Raw genomic sequence first — 21,868 nt, 5'->3', positions numbered from 1 at the left:
GGGTAATCAGTTAAGAACTTCTTGGTGGCTTTTGCCGCGCTGGTGCAGAAGCGGGTGAGTGGGGTGTTCAGTTGTTGGAGCGTTATGCGGGATAGAAAGTTTTGTACCTGTGTTCCGATCAGGCACCTGTTTCTATCCTAACAAACAACAGTACAAACCGGCAAAACCCACCGACAAACCCAGCCACACCGACCGAATTGTCTACAGTACATGCCACCCCACCGCCAACAAAACCACCTCCACCACCTCTGCCGCCTCCACCACCCACAATGACTACGCTGAACACAGCACCACCCACATCGTCACCACCTGTAGAAAATTCATCGCAATCATCAACAACAAGAAGAGCACCATCGATCTCCTCCAACCACGAAGTCCAACATCAATCGTCCAAAATCATCTATAGGTCAGTGCCAAACATCCCTGTCCTCAGTCGAACCCTCGCCGAAATCCTAAAACAAGACTATCCATTAGTCAGAATCGCCACAAAAACAGTAACATCCACCAAACATCTTCTAAAAAACGTAAAAGACCCTATACCACCGCTAGAACAGCACAACATAATCTACAAAATTCCTTGCTCTGATTGTAACAAGGTCTACATTGGAATGACCACAAATCATCTAAAACGGCGATTAGTTGGTCATAAATCAAATATAAACAAAACAATACATATGCAAAACACAACATCCCAAAATTGTAACATACAAATAACAACAGCACTCGTCAAACATATTGTAGAAACCCATCACACATTCAATCTAGATAACACAACAATAATCGATCGTACGTACAAACCAACAGCACTACCACTACTAGAAATGTGCCATATCACCAACACCCCCAATACGGTAAATTTCAGAACCGATGTGGAAGGGTTAAACACAGCTTACGCTGGTATTTTGCATACCATAAAAAACCAAAAAAAAGACAGGGAACGCAACGATCAATGCGATACAAATGAGTAGATATAAAAATTCACCACTATTCTTCAAAACAACCGTTACGATCCATCTATCAGTACAGAGTGAATTGATAAATGTGAAAAAGTGTCGATGTCCCTCCAAAAATATTTATTAATTTGCCTAAAAACTATATGTAAGTTCCGCTCAAAAACTCCAACAAAAACAGAAACAACTAAATTATAATTTACAGGCATAGGATACAAGAAGCTCCAAACAAACTGTGGCATTAATGATAAAAACAAAAAACGATAGACAGCGTAGGTTTCTTTATATGTTAATCTGTTTTATACTAGTATCTAACTATTTAAAAATTGTTCTTTTAGTTTACCCTTGAAAAAGGCCAAATAAACCAGGCCGAAACGTCAGGCAATGCAAATTTAATCGTTTGGATTCCCTAGACTGAGAAAGCCACAATTTCCATAGCAAACCAGTTTCAGTCGAAAACCCCTAGCAAGATTTTAGGGACTTTTTTTTTAATTCTCAAAATTTAAGGGATTCCTTCAAAAATTCTTCCAGTATTCTTTCAGAAAATCTTCCATTAGTTCTCCACAGATTCTTACAAGCATTTCTTCAGGCATTTCTTCATGAAATACTCCAGGAATACCTGCAAGAATTACTACATAAATTCCATTGGAAATTCTTGCTGAAATGTTTAACGAATTTACATATGGACCGAATATTCCAACAGCATTCCTCCAGAGATTCCTGCATAATTTCATTTAGCTATTCCAGTTGTCCTTCGAGAGATTCAAACAAAAACTCATTAAGATTTTTTTTAGAAATTTCTCCTGGTGTTTATTTATATCCATAGTTTGTCTAATGATTACTCATTAGATCTTCTGGGAAATGTTTTGAAAACTTCAAAAGAAACCGTTGGTAAAGTTATTGGAATTGCTGAAACCAATTAAAGTTTTCACGAAATAGATCACCTGGGGTTTCCTGTAAAACCCTGAAACACATTAAGTATTTGTTTAAACATAGTTCAATTGGACAAAAAATCCAGAAAAGAAAAGTAAATTAAAAATCTGTAAGCTATCAGGAAGAACTAAATGCATCATTTATGTAGGGAATCAGACATGTAATATATAATCATTGTGCTGGTCTTAGTGAGATTCTTGAAATGCATAATATGTTCATTTCATACTTATACTCGTATAAGAGAAATAAATTTAAAAAAAAATCGGGTGACTCCAATTGAAATTCATAAAGAAAAAGGGAATTGATTGAGGTAAAGGATTTTGATTCTTCTTTTTTCATAACCAAAAAATCCAATTTTTAAGAAAATTTGGAAAAAAAAATAATAACTACATTTTTTGCAAATTAACAATGACTTATTGTCGTGGGGCGTCAATCTGGATGCTTGCCAAGGGCGCCATAGGACCACGCTACGGCTCTGACTATAACTCAATTATATCACATTGTGTTACAAACTCATGGTAGTATAATTAAGCTTTGAATCTTTGACATTCAGACAATAATATTACGAAATTGAATTAAACTTTGATAGAAACTAATAATCCTGAAGCTAAAGTTCATGTCATATTTTGTAATAAATTTGATCTAATTATTACAAAAGACCACTGTACTTTTTGTTACAATTTTAGTTATTTCCACATAATCCTGCATCTAATTTGTACCATAACAAGTCATAGAAAAATATTATAACATCATAACACAATATGATATAAACTTGATATAGTCTTCGACGGAGTTATGAATCTTCTATTCAAATGATTCCTAGCTATTTTCTCACAAGATAGTGCTGTAGTATAATTGATTTGGTTTGATAGTGTCTCCTCGGCACAAAAATTTATAGTTTTAGTGTTTTCTATGAATATGTTTATGTAATCAAACTTCCTCTAATAATGGAATGATTAGTAAGAAAACCAACCATCAGATTGTACTGAGAAATCTTTCAGGACATCCCTACCGGACATCTTCCACCCGGGTTTCCTTCATAGATTTCTCTCGGGATTATTTTTTATACTTCCTGGGTTTCCATCACGGATTCCTCGCGGCATTTCTTCAGAGGTTCCTCCCGGGATTTCTTGAATTGTTTACCCCGGGATTCCATCTAGGATTTTCCCGGATTTTTTTCTCGAAATTACGTCTGCGATTTCCTCTTTGCTTGATTCCTTTAGGGATTCTTCCCCGGATTCTCCCTGCGATTCTTCCAGGATTCTGTTATTGATTTATCCGGAATTTTATTTCTGAAATTTCATTAGGAATTCCTCCCGGGATTTTGTTATTTTTATTATTTGATTCCTCCCGAGATTCTTCCGTTGAGTTCCACTGGGATTCTTTTAAGGATATCTCCCAGGATCCCTCGTGGATATTTTTGGGTTATTTTTTTTTCTTTCCAGGATTCCCTAATATCTCCCGGGGTTTTCTCGTTGATTTTTCCCGGAATTCCTTCCAACATTCGTTCAGGGAATCTTTCAAGGATTCTTTCCATGATTTCTTTAAAAATGTCTCCTTTCCACATTCCACAAAGGAGACTCCTTTCCACATTTCTTAATGGATTACTACCGAGATTATTTTTGAGATTTCTCCCGAGATTTCTGCCGACATTTCTTTTACGAATTTCTTCCAGAATTTATTAAGGAACTCCTTTGGGGACTCCTTCACGATTTTTGTTTTTCAAATATTCCTCTAGAGATTCCATCAGGGATTCCTCCCTGGATTCCTTCAAAGATTTCTCCAGTAATTTCTTCATTCGTTTCTCTCACAATTCTTTTGGAGGGACCCATAAACTACGAAGACTCATAGAGAGAGGGGTCTCTACAAATTATGAAAAAAATGTACGATCAAAAGTCTACGACAGGAAAGGGGGAGGGGGTCTAGCATGGCCAAAAATTAGTCCAAGTAGTTTGCGGACAGTACCTTACGGATTCTTCCAGGATTCCGTGAGCGATGCTTCCCCAGATTTCTTTGGATCTTTCTCCTGGGGTTCCATCGGGGATACCTCCAGAACTCTATGAAGGATCCCTCCAAAAGTTCTTTCTGGAGTTCCGTTATGAATAAGAATATTCTCTGGATTCCTTCATTGATTCCTCCTTCATAAAATACTTCCGGGAGTATTTTTAGGGTTTTTTATATTTCTTTAAGAATTTTCTCATGGATTATTCTCGAGATTATATCAGGGATTCCCTTCAGGATTATGTCTAAGTTTTTTTCCCCGGAATTCCTTTAAAAATTTCAGGGGTTCCTCCAGAAACATTTCAAAGATCTCAACCGGAATTAGTTGCCATTCCTCCAGGATATTTAAAGGGTTTTCTTTTGAGATTCTTTCTGGAATTGTTCAAAGATTTTTTCAGGCTTCCTTCTGGAATTTCTTCCGTTATTCCTCCATGGATTCCATGGGGAATTCGTTCATTGGATCCTCCCGGGAGTTTTTTTTATTGATTCTTCCCTGGGTTCCTGTCGAGATTTATTTAGTTAGTCTTTTAAGGACAGACTTGCAAGGATCCCAAAAGGGCCGCCACAATGGCCGACTTTGGCACCTACTCACGATTTCGAGCGCACAAATCTCTTCGTAAACAAAACCATTGTACCTGATCTTTGTATTTTAAGCTCATTACAAGTGAGCAAGAACAGAATAATAAAATGCACTGTTGTTTGAAGGTTTCTTCTTGAGATTCGTGCGTCTGAAGTTGTGATGAATTGTTGAAGCGCGATTTCAAGACGTTTGTCCTTAAGGATTCAATCTGGAATTTTTAAGGTTTCTCCCGAGATTCTTTTGATGCTTTCTCCCTGGATTTTTTTCTGGCACTCTTTCGGGTATTCCCTCCAAGATTCATGTAGAGATTTCTTTCTAAGATTCATACAGAGATTCCTCCAGATATTTCTTTTCCAATTCCTTCATTGATTATTTCTGAATTTCGTTGAGGAAATTCTTCCGCTATTTTTATTTATTTATTTTTTTTGCAGAGAATCTTTCCAATTTCTCCAGGAATCCTTTGAGGATCTTCAGAGCTCTTCCTCTAGACAACTTTCTAGATTAATACTGGGATTATTTCAGGGATTCCTCCCTATCATCCTTCCTTCCAGGGTTTCCTTAAGTACACCTCTTGAGTTTCTTTCAAGGATTACTGCTACTCCACTATTCTTTCATGAATTGCTCCTAGAGTTCCTTCATGTATTTTTACCGGGAAACTCTAGGATTTTACAAGGATTTCTAACTGTTATCATCCTGCAATTCCATCGGTATATTTTTTCGGGGTTCCTTCGGGATTCTTTTTTTTCTTAAATTCGTCGAACCCCTCGACCCGTGATTTCTATAAATATTTCTCCTTCGCGTTTTTTTTTCAGGGACCGGATTTCTACTGATAATTTTTCCGGGATTCCAACGAGGATTCCCATGTAACATTTTTTAGGTCTAATAGACCATAAAAAACTGCATCACCTTTTTTATGTTTCTAGAAAATTTAACTGAAACATTTGAATAAATTCTTCGAAAAAAAAAATTATATAAAAATCTATTTAATAAATTTAAAAAGAAATTGATGGTTTTATGGATCAATTTCATAGAACTTTATAAAAGTCTACTGGGAATAGAAAAGTTCCAAACCAGAAGCTACAAAGATTCAATTTCCAAAGGTTTTCACACAACGATAACGTTGAAATCAAATTTTAATAATTAAGGATTGGGTATAAAAGTTAAGGTAGAGGAATTCTGTGAACTAAACAAAACTTCGAAAATTTCTGAAATTGTAAGGCAAGCGGTGGAATCGTTTTTGCGAAAGCTCTGATGGGAATTTCTATGGGAAATCTATGGAATACTGTCAGGAGTTCGTCATAATTTATACACCTTTAATTTAGAAAGAAACTCAATCAAATCTATTTTCTTTGAAAAAACGAACCGAAACTCTTCATACCAATTAGCTAAAATTATTGCTATAGTTCCTTTAAAAATTGTTTTGGGTACTCTGGAATCCGTTTCAAAAAGCTCGTAAGTTTGCTATGCATAGACGCCAACTTTTAACATAGTTGGGGGCGAAGTTTTTAAAAATTTGACAGAATGATTTTTTTAGCTGACTACACTGTTTTCACGTATGTCAAATATGTTTGATTTGGATAAAATCCGCCGATTTTTTCCCCTAACTATGGCACAAGTTGGCACGCATGTGGCTATACAAAAACAAACTTTGGAATTCTTAAATATCTACCAAATCTCAATAGAAATTTCAGTGAGTCTTCCAAGAATTCTGGAAAATTCTTAAATCAATCTTGGAAAAAATCAGGCAGAAATAAACAAGAATCTTGCTTCAATTGTTTCAGGAGCTCAGTTGAGAAACTTTTAAAAATATCTCCAAGAATCTTTGATAGAAATTTTGTGTAGGAACTTTTATTTATTCTTTATCTACGGAGTTTGGAGTTCCTCCAGGATTTACAATAAAATATCTTAAGCAATTTCAAAATACCAAATATAGACTACTTGATTCGAATGAAAAAAGTTAAGTTTTGAAGGAAGTTTCAAATCTCATAAGTAACTGAAAAGATACCTGAAGTCTTTCCAATATTAACAACAAGAAGTCACATACGCCTGGCCAATTGACAGTAATTTAATGTTCTTCTGTTAAAATTGAAATTGTTTTTGTTTGTTATTGTTTCTTGCACTAGTCTTTGTCAAATTTGTCCACTACGGCACTACGTGAGCTATTCCAATTGGCAGCTGCACTATTCTATTATTCTACTATGTATTTCGAACTGATTGCTTTTCGCGCTGCTTTCACTTTCTACCCTATCATGGTAGAATGATGAGCACGAGGATGTTGATGTGTGGCTGTTAGTTGTTCCTTTTTTTCAATCCGATTGGGGGTCCTCCATTATGAGTTGCCGTTCGCCGATGTCCATGTATCCGGGGCCCGTTTGAGCCATAGGCTCAGATACCATAGGGTTCAGTGTCAGCTGCTCTCAGGTGGAAAGAGCAACTGACGAAAGTGCCGAGGGTGGGATCGAACCCATGATCATCTGCATATGAAGCAGACGTGTGATTATTTGCGCCACGGGTCCCGGTGAGGACCTTGTTGACCAGTTAAAATTACATTTCAGAAGGCCAGGTGTGATATTCCAAATTTAGTCTATTTGAGACCACCCTAATAACTCAGCCAATACTAACCTTCCGTCCGAAGCGCCGCCACTGCCAACTCCACCACCCTTCTGATTCAGCATGCTATCTTCGGAGGATCCTCTTCAATTAATAAACCAACCCGCACACACGTTTGAACCTAACGGCCTTAGCTCGTACCGTAGAAACCAAGTTTCGCAAAAACACACACGAATCTCGTCAACTGTGTAACAGACTAGTTTATCACACTTTTGTTTTCGATCGACCTCACTGCCGATCGCGCGGATTTGTCAACAACGCCACACTTCTGTAGAGCACCCTTAATTGCTCTGGCTTTCTTCCACAGATTAGAACACGATCACTTGCACAATACCTACTAGTCTCTTCTCGGAAACACGTCTTCACTAACCGCCGTCGTTGCAGCTGCAGCTCTGGGCGTTGTTGTCGAAGTCACGTCGTCGTTGTTGTCGTCGTCGTTGTTGGATCACGCGTCTCTGAGAAGTTTACGGTCGAACGCGTGACCAATCACTGATTGACCGGGCCCTGTCAGCCGAGGTTTGAAGCTGCGGCAAATGATCCGAATCGACCACGATGTGATATGGGTATGGTATCAGTGTAGTGTAGAATGGATGACCGAACCTTTTCCGATAAGAGCGACAGTCGATGATGATGAATGACGACGACTGACCGCTGCTACTACAGTGCTCTACGCGGTTCTTGATCAAGTGCGGTGTGTACGTGCCCTTTAACAGCCGGCTCAGCAGCGACGAGATCCACTGTAGTGGTGCCGCCACCCGTGAGGATGTGTTAACGTTGCCGATGATGATCGACAACTAATGCACAATCGAATGGCACTCACGCTTTTACCCTTGTGCTCTCTCAGAACTTGTACTTGACTGGTCAGCTGTGCGACTGGTCCGTTGGATACAGTTTGTCTACTGCAGTGCTACGTTCTTAACTGTAGCTGATCGGGAGAAGCGCCAGTTCCGGGCTCGTCGGTCGGTCGGACTCGGTGACAACGTTCTAACGGTTCTACGGGGGGTGTGCTGCAAGGAAGACGAAAGCAAGGTTAATAGTCTGGCTTTAATTAGTGTGATCAGGGTAATTGCGCCGATTGATAGCGTGACGAAGGCAGGAACATAAAGAATAGGTCGTATGGAGGCATAGAAAATTATTTGTGTTTGGGAAATGTTTGTTTGGGCTGGACACTTAGATGTATAACTACGTAATACGTAATTAAAACACTTATTAATTGTACCAAATTGCATTTCTACTCATAAACTTTGAATCAATGTCAAACTCTAAATATGGAAACGATTAGCATGCCCTCAACTCGTGTTAAGCTCAACTTTGTCAACAGCTAGCGGTATTCACCTTTCTATAATTGAAATCACTTGTTTCCAGTTGTGCAACAGCGGATCTACATACTGGCAATAAAAAATCCCCTGGCATTGGATACGCTTGGGGAAGATTATTCTAAGAAATTGACGATAAAATATATCGCATGATAAATGACTAATTTGATAAGTTGACGACATTAAGCAGTAGTAAATTACTTTTTCAGTTAGAATCCAACCGGTGAATTAATGTGACTACCTAGTGTCATTTGATTGTTTCCGGCTGTGCCAACTGAGCAATAGTTGCGTGTCTTAGATGTTGAGATTTCAATTTTAGTCTCCAAAGCACTTGAATTATCTGTTGGAAATAGACCTGTGCGCCGCTGCGCCACGCCGCCGCCGCCGCCGATAGATTTTGTCCCACGCCGACGCCGACCGAGGTATCGGCGGCGCGCCATACGCCGCTGTTTGTCACGCCGGTAATTTTCATTTGGTGATCAGTGCACGAACAAAATTAAGTTTATATAAATAAAGTTGAGATAAAAAAAATCTCACGATCACTATCGTAAGAGTTTGATTACAATAATTGATTTCTCAACTCTTAGAACACACTTTCATATCTCTCCAGAAGTTTCTTCAGAGAATCTTCCAGAAGTCTTCAGTGGAACAAGGATTCAGTGATGCCTCCTGGAGATCCACCTCGGATTCCTCCAGAAAAGTGTTCAGGAATGCGTCCAGGACGATTTTTTTTTTCAGAAGATCTCTCAGGAAGATCTCACAGGAGTACTTTCAAAAAATATTTCAGGAGAATTCAGGGATGCCTACTAGAGATACATCAGAGATTCATCCATAAGATCCTTCAGGGATTCTCATAGGAGGTCCATCAGAGATTAGTCTGAGAGTTCCTTCATTGATTCCTTCAGAAGTTCCTTCAGAAGATTCTCTAGGATCTAGTCCAGGAGTTTCCTCAGAGATTTCTCCAGGAGATCCATCAGAAATTTCTGGAAGTTGTTCAAGAATCCCTCCTGGGGATTCCTCTTGGAATTACTTCGGGATGCATCAAGAAAAATTTGCAGAGATTCTTTCAGGAGCTCTTCAAGGATTGCTCCAGAAGTTCCTTCGGTGATCTCTCCAGGAGTTCGCTGAGGGGTCTCCCTAATAGCTCCAGGAGGATTCAGGGATGTGTCCATGTCCATGTGTTCATTAGGAATTTTTTTAGACGTTCCCTAAGCTATTTTAACGAGAGTTCGTTCAGGTATCTTTCCAGAAGTCCCTTTAAATATTCTTTCAGGAGGATTCATAAATGCCACCTGAAGATCCATAAAGAATCCAGCAGCAACGCTTCATGATGCACTTCTGAAACCTAAACCAAGTGAACCATCAGCTTTAAATTACATGTTTTGTTTTAATTTTGAAGATTGTTGTTTTTCCTCTTTTGTTTTGTAATTTGCTTTTATCTATGTGTGTATTTTTTTACTTCATTAAGACATAGTCAGATGAAGATTGGTATTAAATAAATAAATAAATAAATCCCGTGAGAAGTATCTTCAGGAATTCCTGCAGGAGGTCTTTAGAAATTAGTCTAGTAGTTCCTGCAGGGATTCCTTCTGAAGTACCATTAGAAATTCCTACGGCAGTTCTTTCTAGGAGTTCCATCAGAGATTCCTCCAAGAATTTCAGGGATTCTTGCAGATGTTTCTTCAGAGATTCCTGCTGAATTTCTTCAGGGATTCCTACAGAAGTTTCTTCAGAAATCATTACAGAAGTTCCTTCAGAGAATCTTATACGAAGATCCAAGGATACTATTAGGAGAACTCAGGGATTACCCTAGCAGTTTATTCATCGATTCCTATGTGAGTTCCTTCCATGATTTCTTCAGGATATCCTTAGGGGAGAGAAGTTTCATTAGATGTTTTTCCAGGGTTCGCTCCTGGGGTTCTTTCAGATTGTAGATTGAGATTGAGATTTTTTCGGGAAGACTCACGGATGCTTTCAGGAGTTACATCAGAGATTTCTCCAGAAGCTCATTCAGAACTTCCTACAGGAGTTCCTTCCATAATTCCCTTAGGATTATAGTCAGGCATATCTCAAGGATATTTTTGAGGGATCTTTCATGGAGTTTCTACAAGAATCCCTCAAGCATTTCCTTCTGGAATTCTTTAGAGACTACCTCCTGCAAATCCTTCCCCCTACCCGGATACATCCTCTGGAAATCCTTCGAGGATTCCGCCTGAAAATCCTGTGGATATTCCTAACGGAATTGTTTCGAGCATTCCCCTGGAATCCCTGCAGGGATTTCTCCTGTAATTTCTTCGGGGATTCCTCCTAGACTTCCTTCAGGGGTTCCCCTGGACTTGCTCCGAGGATTCCTCCTGGCTTTTTCCTGGAATTCTTTCAGGGATTCCTCTTGGAATTCCTCCGGAAATTCTCCTTAGATTTTATTTCGGGGTTTCCTCCTAGACTTCCTTCGAGGATTCCTCCAGACATTCTTTCGGGGATTCTTTCTAATATTCCGTCAAATTTCTTTGGTGGTTTCTATTAAATTTCTTTCGGAGATTCCACCTGGAATGCCTCCAGAGGTTTCTCCTGCTATTCATTAAGGATTCCTCTTGTATTTCCTTCGGGGATTCCTCCTAGAATTCTTTCTGGAATGTCTCCTGGAATTCCTTTGGGGATTCCTTTTGGAATTCCTTCGGGTATTCATCCTAGACATCCTTCATGGATTCCTCCTGAAATTCTTTCGGGGCTTTCTCCTGATATTCTAACGTAGATTTCTTCTGAAATTTCTTCGGGGTTTCATCCTCTCTTAGAATTCCTTCGGAGATTCTTCCTGTATTTTCTTCAGTGATTCCTCATGGATTTCCTTCTGGAATTGCTGCAGTGATTTCTCCTAGAATTCCTTCAGGGATTCCTCTAGAAATTCCATCGGTGATTTTTCCTGGACTTCCTGTGGGCATTCCTCTTGAAAATCCTTCGAGTATTCCGCTTGAAAATCCTTCGGAGATTCCTTCTAGAATTCTTTCAGGGGTATCCCTTGGGATTCCTGCAGGGATTTCTCCTTTCATTTCTTCGGGGATTTCTCCAGAAATTGCTTCAGGAATTCTTCCAGGAATATCGTCGGATATTCCTGCTGGACCTCCTTCAGGGATTTCTCCTGGACTTCCTTCGGGGATTCCTCCTGGAATTAATTCGAAGATTCCTCCTTAAATTCCTTCGGGGATTCCTTCTAGAGTTCCTTCGGGGATTTCTCCTGAAATTAGTTTGGGTATTTCTCCTGATATTCCGTCAGGGATTCCTCTTCGATTTTTTTTTTTTGAGATTTCTCCTCGAACTCTTTCGGGGTTTTCTCTTGGAATTCCTGCGGGAACTCCTCCTAGAATTATTTCAGGGGTTTCTTATGAAATTCCTACGAGGGTTCCTCCAGGATATTTTTCGATGGCTCCTCCTAGAAATACTTTGAGGATTTCTTCTCGGATTCCTAAAAAAAAACTGGAATTTCTTTCGGGATTCCTCCTAGACTTCCTTCATCAAATCCTCTTGGTATTTTTTTCGTGGAATTCCTTCGGGGTTTCCTCCTGGAATTCTTTTGGTGATTCGTCTTAGATTTCCTTCGGAAATTCTTCCTTTCATTCTTTCAAAAAATCCTCATGGAATCATTCCTCCTGGAATTCCAGATTTCTTTCTTTATTTTCTACGGTGATTTCTCCTAGAATTCCTTGGGGATTTTCTCCTGCTATTCGAAGATTCTTCCTAGAGTTCCTTTGAGGATTCCTTTTTAAATTTCTGAGGAGATTCCTCCTCCGCTTTCTATGGGGATTCGTGTTGGATTTCCTTCGGGGTTTCCACTTTGAGGAATCCGCTTGTGATTCCTTCGGAGATACCTCCCGGAATTCCTTCGGAGGTGATCTCTGGGATTCCTGCAGGGATTTCTACTGTAATTTCTTCGGGGATTCTTTCTAGACTTCTTTTGCGGATTCCTTCTAAAATTCATTCGAGGATTCCTCCTGATATTTTGTCGGGGATCACTACTGGAATTCCTTCGGGAATTTCTTATGGAATTCCTTTGGTGATTTCTCTTCAATTTCTTCGGAGATTCCTGCTGGAATTCTTTTGGAGATTCCTGCTGGAATTCCTTCGGGAGTCCTCCTAGAATTCCTGCAGGATTTCTTCCTGGAATTCTTTTGGTGATTCTTCCTAGAATCCTTTCGAGAATTTCTCCAGGAATTCTGTCGGGGATTTCTCTTGGAATTTCTTCGGAGACTCCTCCTAGAGTAATTTCGGGGATTCCTTTTAGAATTACTTCGGGGGTTTCTTTTGAGGGGCTCTTCCTTCGACAATTCTTCCTAAAATTCCTTCGGAGATTTCTCCCGATATTTTGTCGGGGATTTCTTCTGGATTTCCTTCGGGATTCCATCTTGAAATTCCTATGGTGGTTCCTCTTCGAATTTCTTCGGAGATTCCTCCTAGAATTCCTTCGGGGTTCCCTCACGGAATTCCTCCGGAGATTCCGCTAAGAATTCCTCCGGAGATTCCGCTAAGAATTCCTCCGGGGATTAGTCTTTAAATTCCTCCAGGGATTCTTCCTAGAATTCCTTGGGAGGTTTCTGGTGGAATACCTTATGGGATTCCTCCTGAAATACCTTCGAGGATTCCTAATGGATTTTTTTCGGAAATTCTCTCAGGAAATTCTGCTGGAACTCCTACAGAGATTCTTTCTCGATATTTTTCGTTGATTCCTCCTCGAAGTCCTTTGGAGATTCCTTCTCGAAATTCTTTAGAAATACCCGCTACAATTCCGTCGGAGATTCCTCCTGGAATTCCTTTGGAAATTCCTGCTTGAATTCATTTGGAAATCCTCCTGCAATTTCTTTCGAAGAATCGTCCCGGAATTCCTTCTGAAATTCCTCGAAAACTTCAATCAGGGATTACTTCAGAATTTTCTTCAGGGATCTCTAAAAGAGATTCTTGAACCGCCAGAGATTCCTACAGAAGTTCCTTCAGGATTCCATACTTTAGGATTCCATACTAGGATTCCATTCTTGCAGAGATAAGTCCAGAATTTTCTTCTTGAATTTCTTCAGGAGTTTCTTTCAGGCTCTTCCTAGGATTCCTTCTGAGATTCCTCCCTGAAATCATTTGGCGATTCCTTCAAGTAAATAGTGTGACTTTATTATTAAGTTTGATAGCTTCTGAAGATTGTGAGAAAACAAAACAAAAAACTGTAGCAAAATCAATATTTAATTGCCCTTCATTTGCAATGGAGTAATGCAACATCCATTACACTAAGGATACCGATAATACTGGAAAAACTTGTAATTAGAAGGCACGAAATGTTGCTAATTGGCAAATTGAGAGATGAAATTTGTGAAAAAAAATCGCGTTCTGGTGGGATTCGAACCCACGACTCCGTATTCGCTAGACCGGCGCTTTAACCAACTAAGCCACAGAACAGGTAATGGTTCTGCGGAATAGAAAGCCAAACTGACTCCGAAGCCGCACCGTGAACACTCCTATTTCACAAACTTATCTCTCTGAGTTTGTGAGAGATGAGTTTGTGAAATAGGAGTGTTCACGGTGCAGCTTCGGAGTCAGTTTGGCTTTCTATTCCGCAGAACCATTACCTGTTCTGTGGCTTAGTTGGTTAAAGCGCCGGTCTAGCGAATACGGAGTCGTGGGTTCGAATCCCACCAGAACGCGATTTTTTTCACAAATTTCATCTCTCAATTTGCCAATTAACAACATTTCGTGCCTTCTAATTACAAGTTTTTCCAGTATGTTTCAGACATACCAACCAGCTAATCTGGTAAAATGCCAGTAAAATGGGCAATATGTATCATTATACCGGTAATGTCTCAATATTCCATTCCAATTATAAATATTTGTTATCCCTTACCTTGAAACAGCCGCGAGTACTTCGGCTTTCCAAACTAATATAGTGTTAAGGCACTTAAAAATTAGAAAAAAATGTCAAAAACGTAAAAACAAAAATGTACCTATCATTTCGGCCCATTTATGCCCATCCCAACAAACATTTTAGTTGTACAGGAGTGGTACAAAAATTACTCTTGAGCAAACTTTAGTTTAAGAAACTGTAATTCAACTAGTTTTGTTTCTTGGGATGTGGCACCCGAGCCTTCCAAGTAAACAAATAAGTAAAACTAATGTCGCAATAACGCAACGGGCACCAGTTCGATGTAGTACAATTACAAATAGAATACATTTAGGCGCTGTACAAAGTGTATGTACAGCTTCCGATTGGAATCGCTCACGCAGTGCCCTAGTGGACAATGGAGCTGTAAATAAGGTTAAGTGATTGAAGAATAAAAAATGTCACAATAGGTCTAACCACGCAGTGACGGATCCGAACAGAAATAAAAAAGGTATTCATTCTAACGTAAAAGTTTATGTCATCAATGGTCATGAAAAAGCTCAGACTACAAATTCTTGAGCGTAATGACAACTTCTTTGCTTTGCGAATGTTGAAATTATGGTCAAATTTTGGTCACGCCGATTCACGCCGATGACGTCGCCGCCGCCGGTCAAAAATAGCCCTCACGCCGCCGCCGAGCAAAATATAGTCGGCACACAGGTCTAGTTGGAAATTGCTGTGTTTCAATCTATGCTATAGAGCGTCCTATTGAGACATGAGTCAAGTACGAGACACTGAAGACGACCTTACATACTTAGGTAGTTGAAATTAAAAGGAACAACGCGGTTTTTTTTACTTACAGGTATTCCACTAACACGCCCAGGTTCATCATTATCACATGAGTGGTATGTACTTTCAATAGAAGGACTCTACCAATTCTTCGAAGGCGCTAACCTTTTCAGATCCAAAACTGATTATCATCACGAAATTAAGCCTTATGAAACAGTGTGCCTTGAGCAGTGCGCAAAATTTTTGAGTAGACGAGCTGAAGTTCACCGGGCGGCAATTTTCATTCACTTGCCTGCATATTCATACATAGTCAGCTGCTTGATACTCGTTTGTCAACTGAATGAAAGTCAATGAATATTTTGTAAACAAGTTACAAAGTGTTAAATTGCTGATAAAATATTAACGTTTCGATTACATTTGATGGTGCTTTACACAGATTTTGTCCCATTGGGCAGGGCATGTTGCAAGAATGCCGGACAACAACCCTGCAAAGCTGGTGTTTGCAACTGATCCGGTTGGCACAAGAAGGCGTGGAGCGCAGAGAGCACGATGGGCGGACCACACCCTTAAATGAAACAACACAGCACTTTCACGCAGCGAGCAAAAAGACAAAAGAATTTTCACGCAGATTTGTGTAACACCGGATCAGCACATTTTTTGTGTTGATCCGGTGTTACACAAATCTGCGTGAAAATTCTTTTGTCTTTTCGGTCGCTGCGTGAAAGTTACTCGTTGCGCTGTGTACATCGAGTTCTGCATGCAGGTGGAACGTGACTTGGCGAGCATTGGGCGCGACCGAGGATGGAGAGCGGCAGCCACAAACCGAGTATTGTGGCGTACTATTGTTGATTATGTCTTATCTTATTGTCTATCCGGTTGGAATCAAGACCGACATTCAATCAAAAATTGCCATTTTCTTCATCCACAAGTGTCGCAACTGTTTCGCATCTAGTGCGCTGTGTTGCAGACAATAACGGAAAGGATGCGCACTACTTTTGACATGACTAAAAAACGTCGCGAGTTGGGTCGCGTCGCGACTTGATTATGCGAAGTCCGGTTTGGTGGCGGCCCGACAATAATGATGTTGAACAAATAAATGTATGTATGTACGTAGCCATAAACGTAGACAATTATGAATATGTTTTTCGATTTGCTTCATATTCAATGACCACGAAATGACTGACTGTGTGAAGAGGAAGAGCGTTGTTTGTTTTGAATATTGAGTGCAGAAATAGTCAAATTCGGCAAGCCTCGTTGGATAAATGTACGACTCGTGCTGAAAAAATCCACTTTTTGCAACTCGTCACATAAATAACTATTAAACATGAACTTCCGGTTTGACAACTACTCTTACATGAGGTATAACTTTGTCCATCGGGCGTAGTGAAAACGGCTCATTTTTATATGTTTATGTTCTTGACCCTGCCAACACACGGACGGGCTACCGCTTCTGATTCATATGCAGAAGGTCCTGGGTTCTATCCCTGGACCGTCCCTTTTTTTCTACTTTGTATCTTTCTATCCACTTTCTGTATACTCTCTACATATACAACTCATGTATATTCATATGTTCATAGCCATTGCTAGAACCAGAAACAGTTAAAAATCCGTTTTCCTTCCTTCCAACTTTCACAGCACAGTGTCAATCTATCAGATAACGCCTACGAGTTATGCAATCAAGCGAATTGTGCCGCTTTAGCTTCATAGTGTTAATCGCACTAATCTGTCACCTCACGCCTGGCCTCCACGCACCAATGTGTGAACCAATGTGACAACCATATCCCACCAAACACTCTGACATCCGCATGAGTTTGTGCAGACGCAAAGGTATATTCGGTCTGATGTGGATACAAACGACTGCAATCATCACTTCCTTCCCCTTCCCCACATTGACCTGCAACCAGGACTGCAATTTTTTGACAGACCTTTATGATAGCGATATTTTGCTTTTTTCATTTCCCCCGTTTTGGTTTTCCTGTCATTGTTGTTTTCCGATCAGCAACACGGGAGCGAAATGAAATAAGTACTCATACTCGCATGCAGCGTGCTGAAAGCGAGAGCTGCAGGGCTAAATTTCCATTCAATTTTCTGTAGTTGAGTGTTTTCACCCGTGGTAACGTATAGGGCACTCACTCTCACAAGCCACCGCTTGAGACGAATGGCCTGTCGGCATGAGTAGTGTCTGGATGATTGGGAGTTGATCTTGTTGGGTCGCTCACGAATGGAGCTCTCGGACTCTGTCAGTTCTCACATCGAGGAACTGAAAACGACCGCCACAGTCATTCATTTTCGGCTGAAAAACAAGCACTGAGACTGATATTTTGCAGGCCTGCCTGCAACCTGACGCGGCAGGCGCCATTGTCGTCTAAAAATAGAAGATCACCAACGCTCACACACTGAAGATGCCTGCTAGTCCCCGGCAGATAATCTCATTTGTTCCTTTTGTGAGTGTAACTGGTCTGGCGATACTGGAGTAAAGCCTGCGCACTTTAGAATCGGTACACTTTCAACCCGCTGCCGCTCAAAAACGGTGTCACTTGGAAAAAAGTGTTGTTAGAAGTAATTGAAGCTTATCTATTGTAGATTGTAGGAAAAGTATAAAATTTGCTGTTTTTCTATTTTTAGATGAACTATTGATCTGAATTCGTAAATAGTGCCAGTTTTTTCTGCACACATTGAGCAAAAACCAATCATTGTCAGATTCAAGATTTGTGTAGGAATATATGATTATCAAACCCATAAATTACGCAGTATATAATAGTTCTTGGTATTATGATTGTTGATTAAGGGAGGTAAAATATTCCATGAGTGTTTTAAAATTTCCAATATAGCTATGGTAAGCCTTTGAAGGGTTTTATGGAAAATCAAAGACTTGCATAGATATTTAAGATCAAAAAAGTTGTTTTCGCATAAGCTTTAGTTCGGCAACTACGCATACGGGAAGGATACTATACGAATAGTATTGGTATACAAGAAACCAATTATTTGATGTAGAACAATATAAATAATCGTGGCTCGAAAGCTGTATGGACTATTGCTGACGAAATTCATTGGATGTGTTTTGATGGCGTGAAATATCTAACGATTTTTTTAATAAAACTGAATCTACTCAGAAGTTTTTTATTTGTGATCATATAATCACATCTATAGTTCCATAATCTATATGGTTTTCAGTGTTTTATCCATGAAAACTATCTTATTTTAGGTTTATTATGAGGAGTTAGCCTTATGACTGTTAATTTCCGACTACTGTCTAGTCTAGTCTAGTCTACACATACACAGCCATCCATTGGAAGAATCCTGGAAAATGATAGAATCGACTACTTCTATCATTTTTCTTGTCATTATCAGTACTTGCAGTACATCGGAGATGTATTACAAGTATTGAAGCGGCCAGGCCTACTGTGCAGCGTTTTTAAATACATTTAAATAAAAACCATGGAATGGCGACATCTCGTCAGCCGCTCCTTATATTATTTAGTATAGATAAGAAGTAAAAACGTTGGGAGTGACGTTGCTAAGAAAGTTAATGTCACTCCATTGAAGCTCTCCTTCCCGGGATGGGACATAGGAATTTACGCCTTATGCCCTGGCTCGAAAGCCTAGGCTTAAGCGCCATTACTCGCTCTCTGAAACGAGAAAGAAATATGATGACCCCTTCTCCGACTGTACTAAATAACCCATTATTATCAATGAAATATGGTATAAATAAATATGGGAAATCAATATTCAATGGAATATAGTGTAATCTAAAATGATATGTGTATAATGTAGAGAAATGAAACAAGGTATCAATCTGCACATAGTTTGAATGAATATATGTAGGAAATTTGAATGGGATGTAATTAGCAAAAAAAAAAACAAGTTTTAAATATGTCAATAAAATGCTCTACATTTTACTGCTGAAATAGACAATATTAGTAATCAATTTGAAAATTGGAAAAAAATATTCCAATAACACATAATACCTTATGTTAATATGCATTGGCTAGATAGCTGCAATATCGAAGTGATTTATTCATTTGCTATTTAGTGAATTTCTTTTTTTTTTAATCATTCTAATTCTTAGTTTTGAACATCCTTACACTTTTATGATTTTTCTTGGCTTAGTTACCGGTTTTCAAGACGAAAGCATTTCGAAATTTTGTAAATATTGACGAAATATTTTTATTTTTGATTTGACAAATTCACCGTTGGTGCAATACGAGTGAAGCAATTTTTTACTGGTAGCTAATGCTGACAGTTGGTTGGGAAACATAGTCGAGGAGTGACCCGATGTATTTTCAATAGAATTCACAGAGATAAAAAGTTATGACTGTTAATTTCCGACTACTGTGAGGGAAAACTGCTAATAATTCCTAAAAAATTCAGGTTTCGATATGAATTAAGTTGAGCCACTTGAATTGGGGAATTGTAGATCCAAAAAACGATCTCAGGAAATATTTTTTCATGAAAAAATAGTGTGAGTAAAATTATGTTTTGAATATAGCGTGAATGGCCAATAAGGCTATAAGTTTATTATGGTCTTGTGAACCATATTTGTCAAGAGTTTAATGTCGTAACTTGTTTTGAGCATATGTTTGATGAGTATAATTTTGTTTCTTGTGGAAATATCAGCCCGTAAGCTGTGGAATTTGAAAATATTGACGATCATTGGTTTGTGCAGAATAAAATGGCATGAATTTCACAAACAGGTCAAAATTTATTTTGAACAAATAAAAACTGATTTTTTCATATTTTTCCTACAAAACACAATAAGTAAGCTTCATTTGCTTCTTACAACATTTTCTTCAAGGTTAACCCGTTTTTGATCTGCAGCCGGTAGAAAGCGTACCGATTCTAAAGTGCGCAGGCTTTAGCATCTACGGGCGGTCAATAAAGCTCAAGCTCAAGCTCTTGACCCAGGCAACACACGATCGCCTACACAGTTGAATAGGATGCTTAAAGTGGAGGCGATATGCGTACACTTTACACGCGGTTTAAGGGAAGCATGTATGCATATCCCATTAAGGCGAAACTGGAAGCATTTTCTCACTTTTTGGGTTTTGATTTTTTATTAAATAACGAAGCAATATTTTCAAAATCGGTTTTCGTACACATGTAGAGTATGGATCAAGGTATCTTCTGAATTTTTTGTGGTGGAAAATGTTTTTCGTTTTTTCAGAAACCATTTTTGAACAAAATTTCACAGCTTGTGGTTCCATGAAGACGTTAATAATTCATCTGAATGGTTAATCACATAGCAACTTAAATCAAGAAGGAATCTGGATAATCGTGGATCACAAGGAGGGCTCCTAGCAAATATTTCCGACAAGCCGACGATTCTGTGAAAAGCTACAAATTCTACGTGGACGTGGATGAACCTGGTAGTTAAAATCCATATAGAAATTTCGCTACAAAGATTTTTCCAGATATTCCGTCAAGGTTTGTTTCTGAAACTTTTTGAGAAATACCTCCTGGAATGCCTCCTGGTTTTCTACAGGAATTCCAGCAGGGATATTTCTTAAAGGTTCTTGCGAGGTTTATTTAGAAGCTTTACCTGAGATTCCTCTAGAACTCCTCTCCTAGAACTTCTCTCAGAAAATTCCTTCCGATGTTGCTCCTGGAATGTGTCTCCGAGTTTTTCTGAGTTTGCCCTGGACTTTCTCCTAAGATTTTTTCCAGGGTGGCTTCTGAGATTTCTACAGGAGTTATTGATGATATTTCTCATTGAATTCTTCCCGTAAATTCTTTTAGAGCCAGGCTGTTCCTCGTTGTTGTACCGGATTTCTTACAGTGATGTACCTGAGATTTGTTTTACATTCTGCATTATTCCCAAAACTCTTCCCGGAATCTTTATCGAAAATTATGCCGAGATTCTGGATACTCCTTTTGGGGATTTCTTTAATAGGTACTCCCAAAGTTCTTGCAGGGATTTTTCCACAGATTTTCCTCAGAATGTCTCCTGGGATAACTTACGAAATTTCTTATAAGAAATTCTTGGAGAAATATTCAAAGCCATTCTAGTGAAATCTTGCGCAAAGTCTTATTCAAGAAATCTCGACAGAAACTAGGAAAAACCTGAGAAAAAAATAAGACTTCTCGGAAAAAGTTCTAATAGTAATCCTGAGAGTAAATATTAAGGACATCCAAGAAGGAACTCCGAAAACCTCCTGGAATCCTGGGAGCAGCTACGGGCGAAATTCCGTGAGGAAAACCAAGAGAAACATCGGAAAACTATTGGTCAAAATCCCGAAATAAACTATTGGATAGCTAACCCGGAAGTCCACTAAATGACATTTGTGAAGAAACTTTGAATAATTTTGGATGGGTCTTCAGGAGGAAGCCAGCGAGAACCACTGGAAGCATATCGAAAAACTCCGGAAGAAATATCGGGAGGTACTACAACAGATATCTCGTGTAAAACTTCTGCGGAAATCCAGGACGGAACTCTGGTAGAAATCCCAGGAACAGCTCTCAGAAATCTTGAAAGAATTTTTGAAAAGTAAATAATTGTTAGAAAATTTGTTGTTATAAACTTTCAAAATTTCCCCTGGAAAAACGTGAAAAACTCAGGAAATTTTATTTTGAGTTATGAGTAGACACTCTGAAGGAGAAATCCAGCGAGAAACTCTGGAAGCATATCAGAAACCCTTTGGAAGAAATATCGGGAGGTACTCCAACAGATATCTCGTGAAAAGCTTCTGCGGAAATCCAGGAAGGAACTCTGGTGGAAATTCCAGGAACAATTCTCAGAAATCTTGAAATATGTTTACTTAATTTTTGGGGATAAGTTTGTATTGTTTTTAAAAAATTTGTTTTTAGAAAATTTGTTTTTTTAACTATAAACAGTCAAAAT

The 21,868-nt window shown here is 39.0% G+C and overlaps 1 protein-coding gene across 5 annotated transcripts in view; it reads right to left on the bottom strand.

Moving 5' to 3' along the window:
- LOC109416899 (prestin) overlaps positions 1-21,868 on the bottom strand; it is a 71,764-nt gene that overhangs the window by 15,430 nt on the left and 34,466 nt on the right. For 4 of the 5 annotated variants that reach the window (XM_062855432.1, XM_062855435.1, XM_062855434.1 and 1 more), the window contains one exon: positions 7,087-8,081. The exons of the other annotated variant lie outside the window; for it this stretch is intronic. In XM_062855432.1, the coding sequence (XP_062711416.1) occupies positions 7,087-7,139 (53 nt within the window). In that variant the 5' untranslated portion in view covers positions 7,140-8,081. The remainder of the gene's footprint in view (positions 1-7,086; positions 8,082-21,868) is intronic. 5 annotated transcript variants of the gene reach the window in all.

This window comes from Aedes albopictus, chromosome 3, assembly GCF_035046485.1.
Source record: "Aedes albopictus strain Foshan chromosome 3, AalbF5, whole genome shotgun sequence".
NCBI classification, from domain to species: domain Eukaryota; kingdom Metazoa; phylum Arthropoda; class Insecta; order Diptera; family Culicidae; genus Aedes; species Aedes albopictus.
The sequence above is the reverse complement of the archived record's forward strand: the minus strand, read 5'-3'. Positions and strand labels throughout refer to the sequence as shown.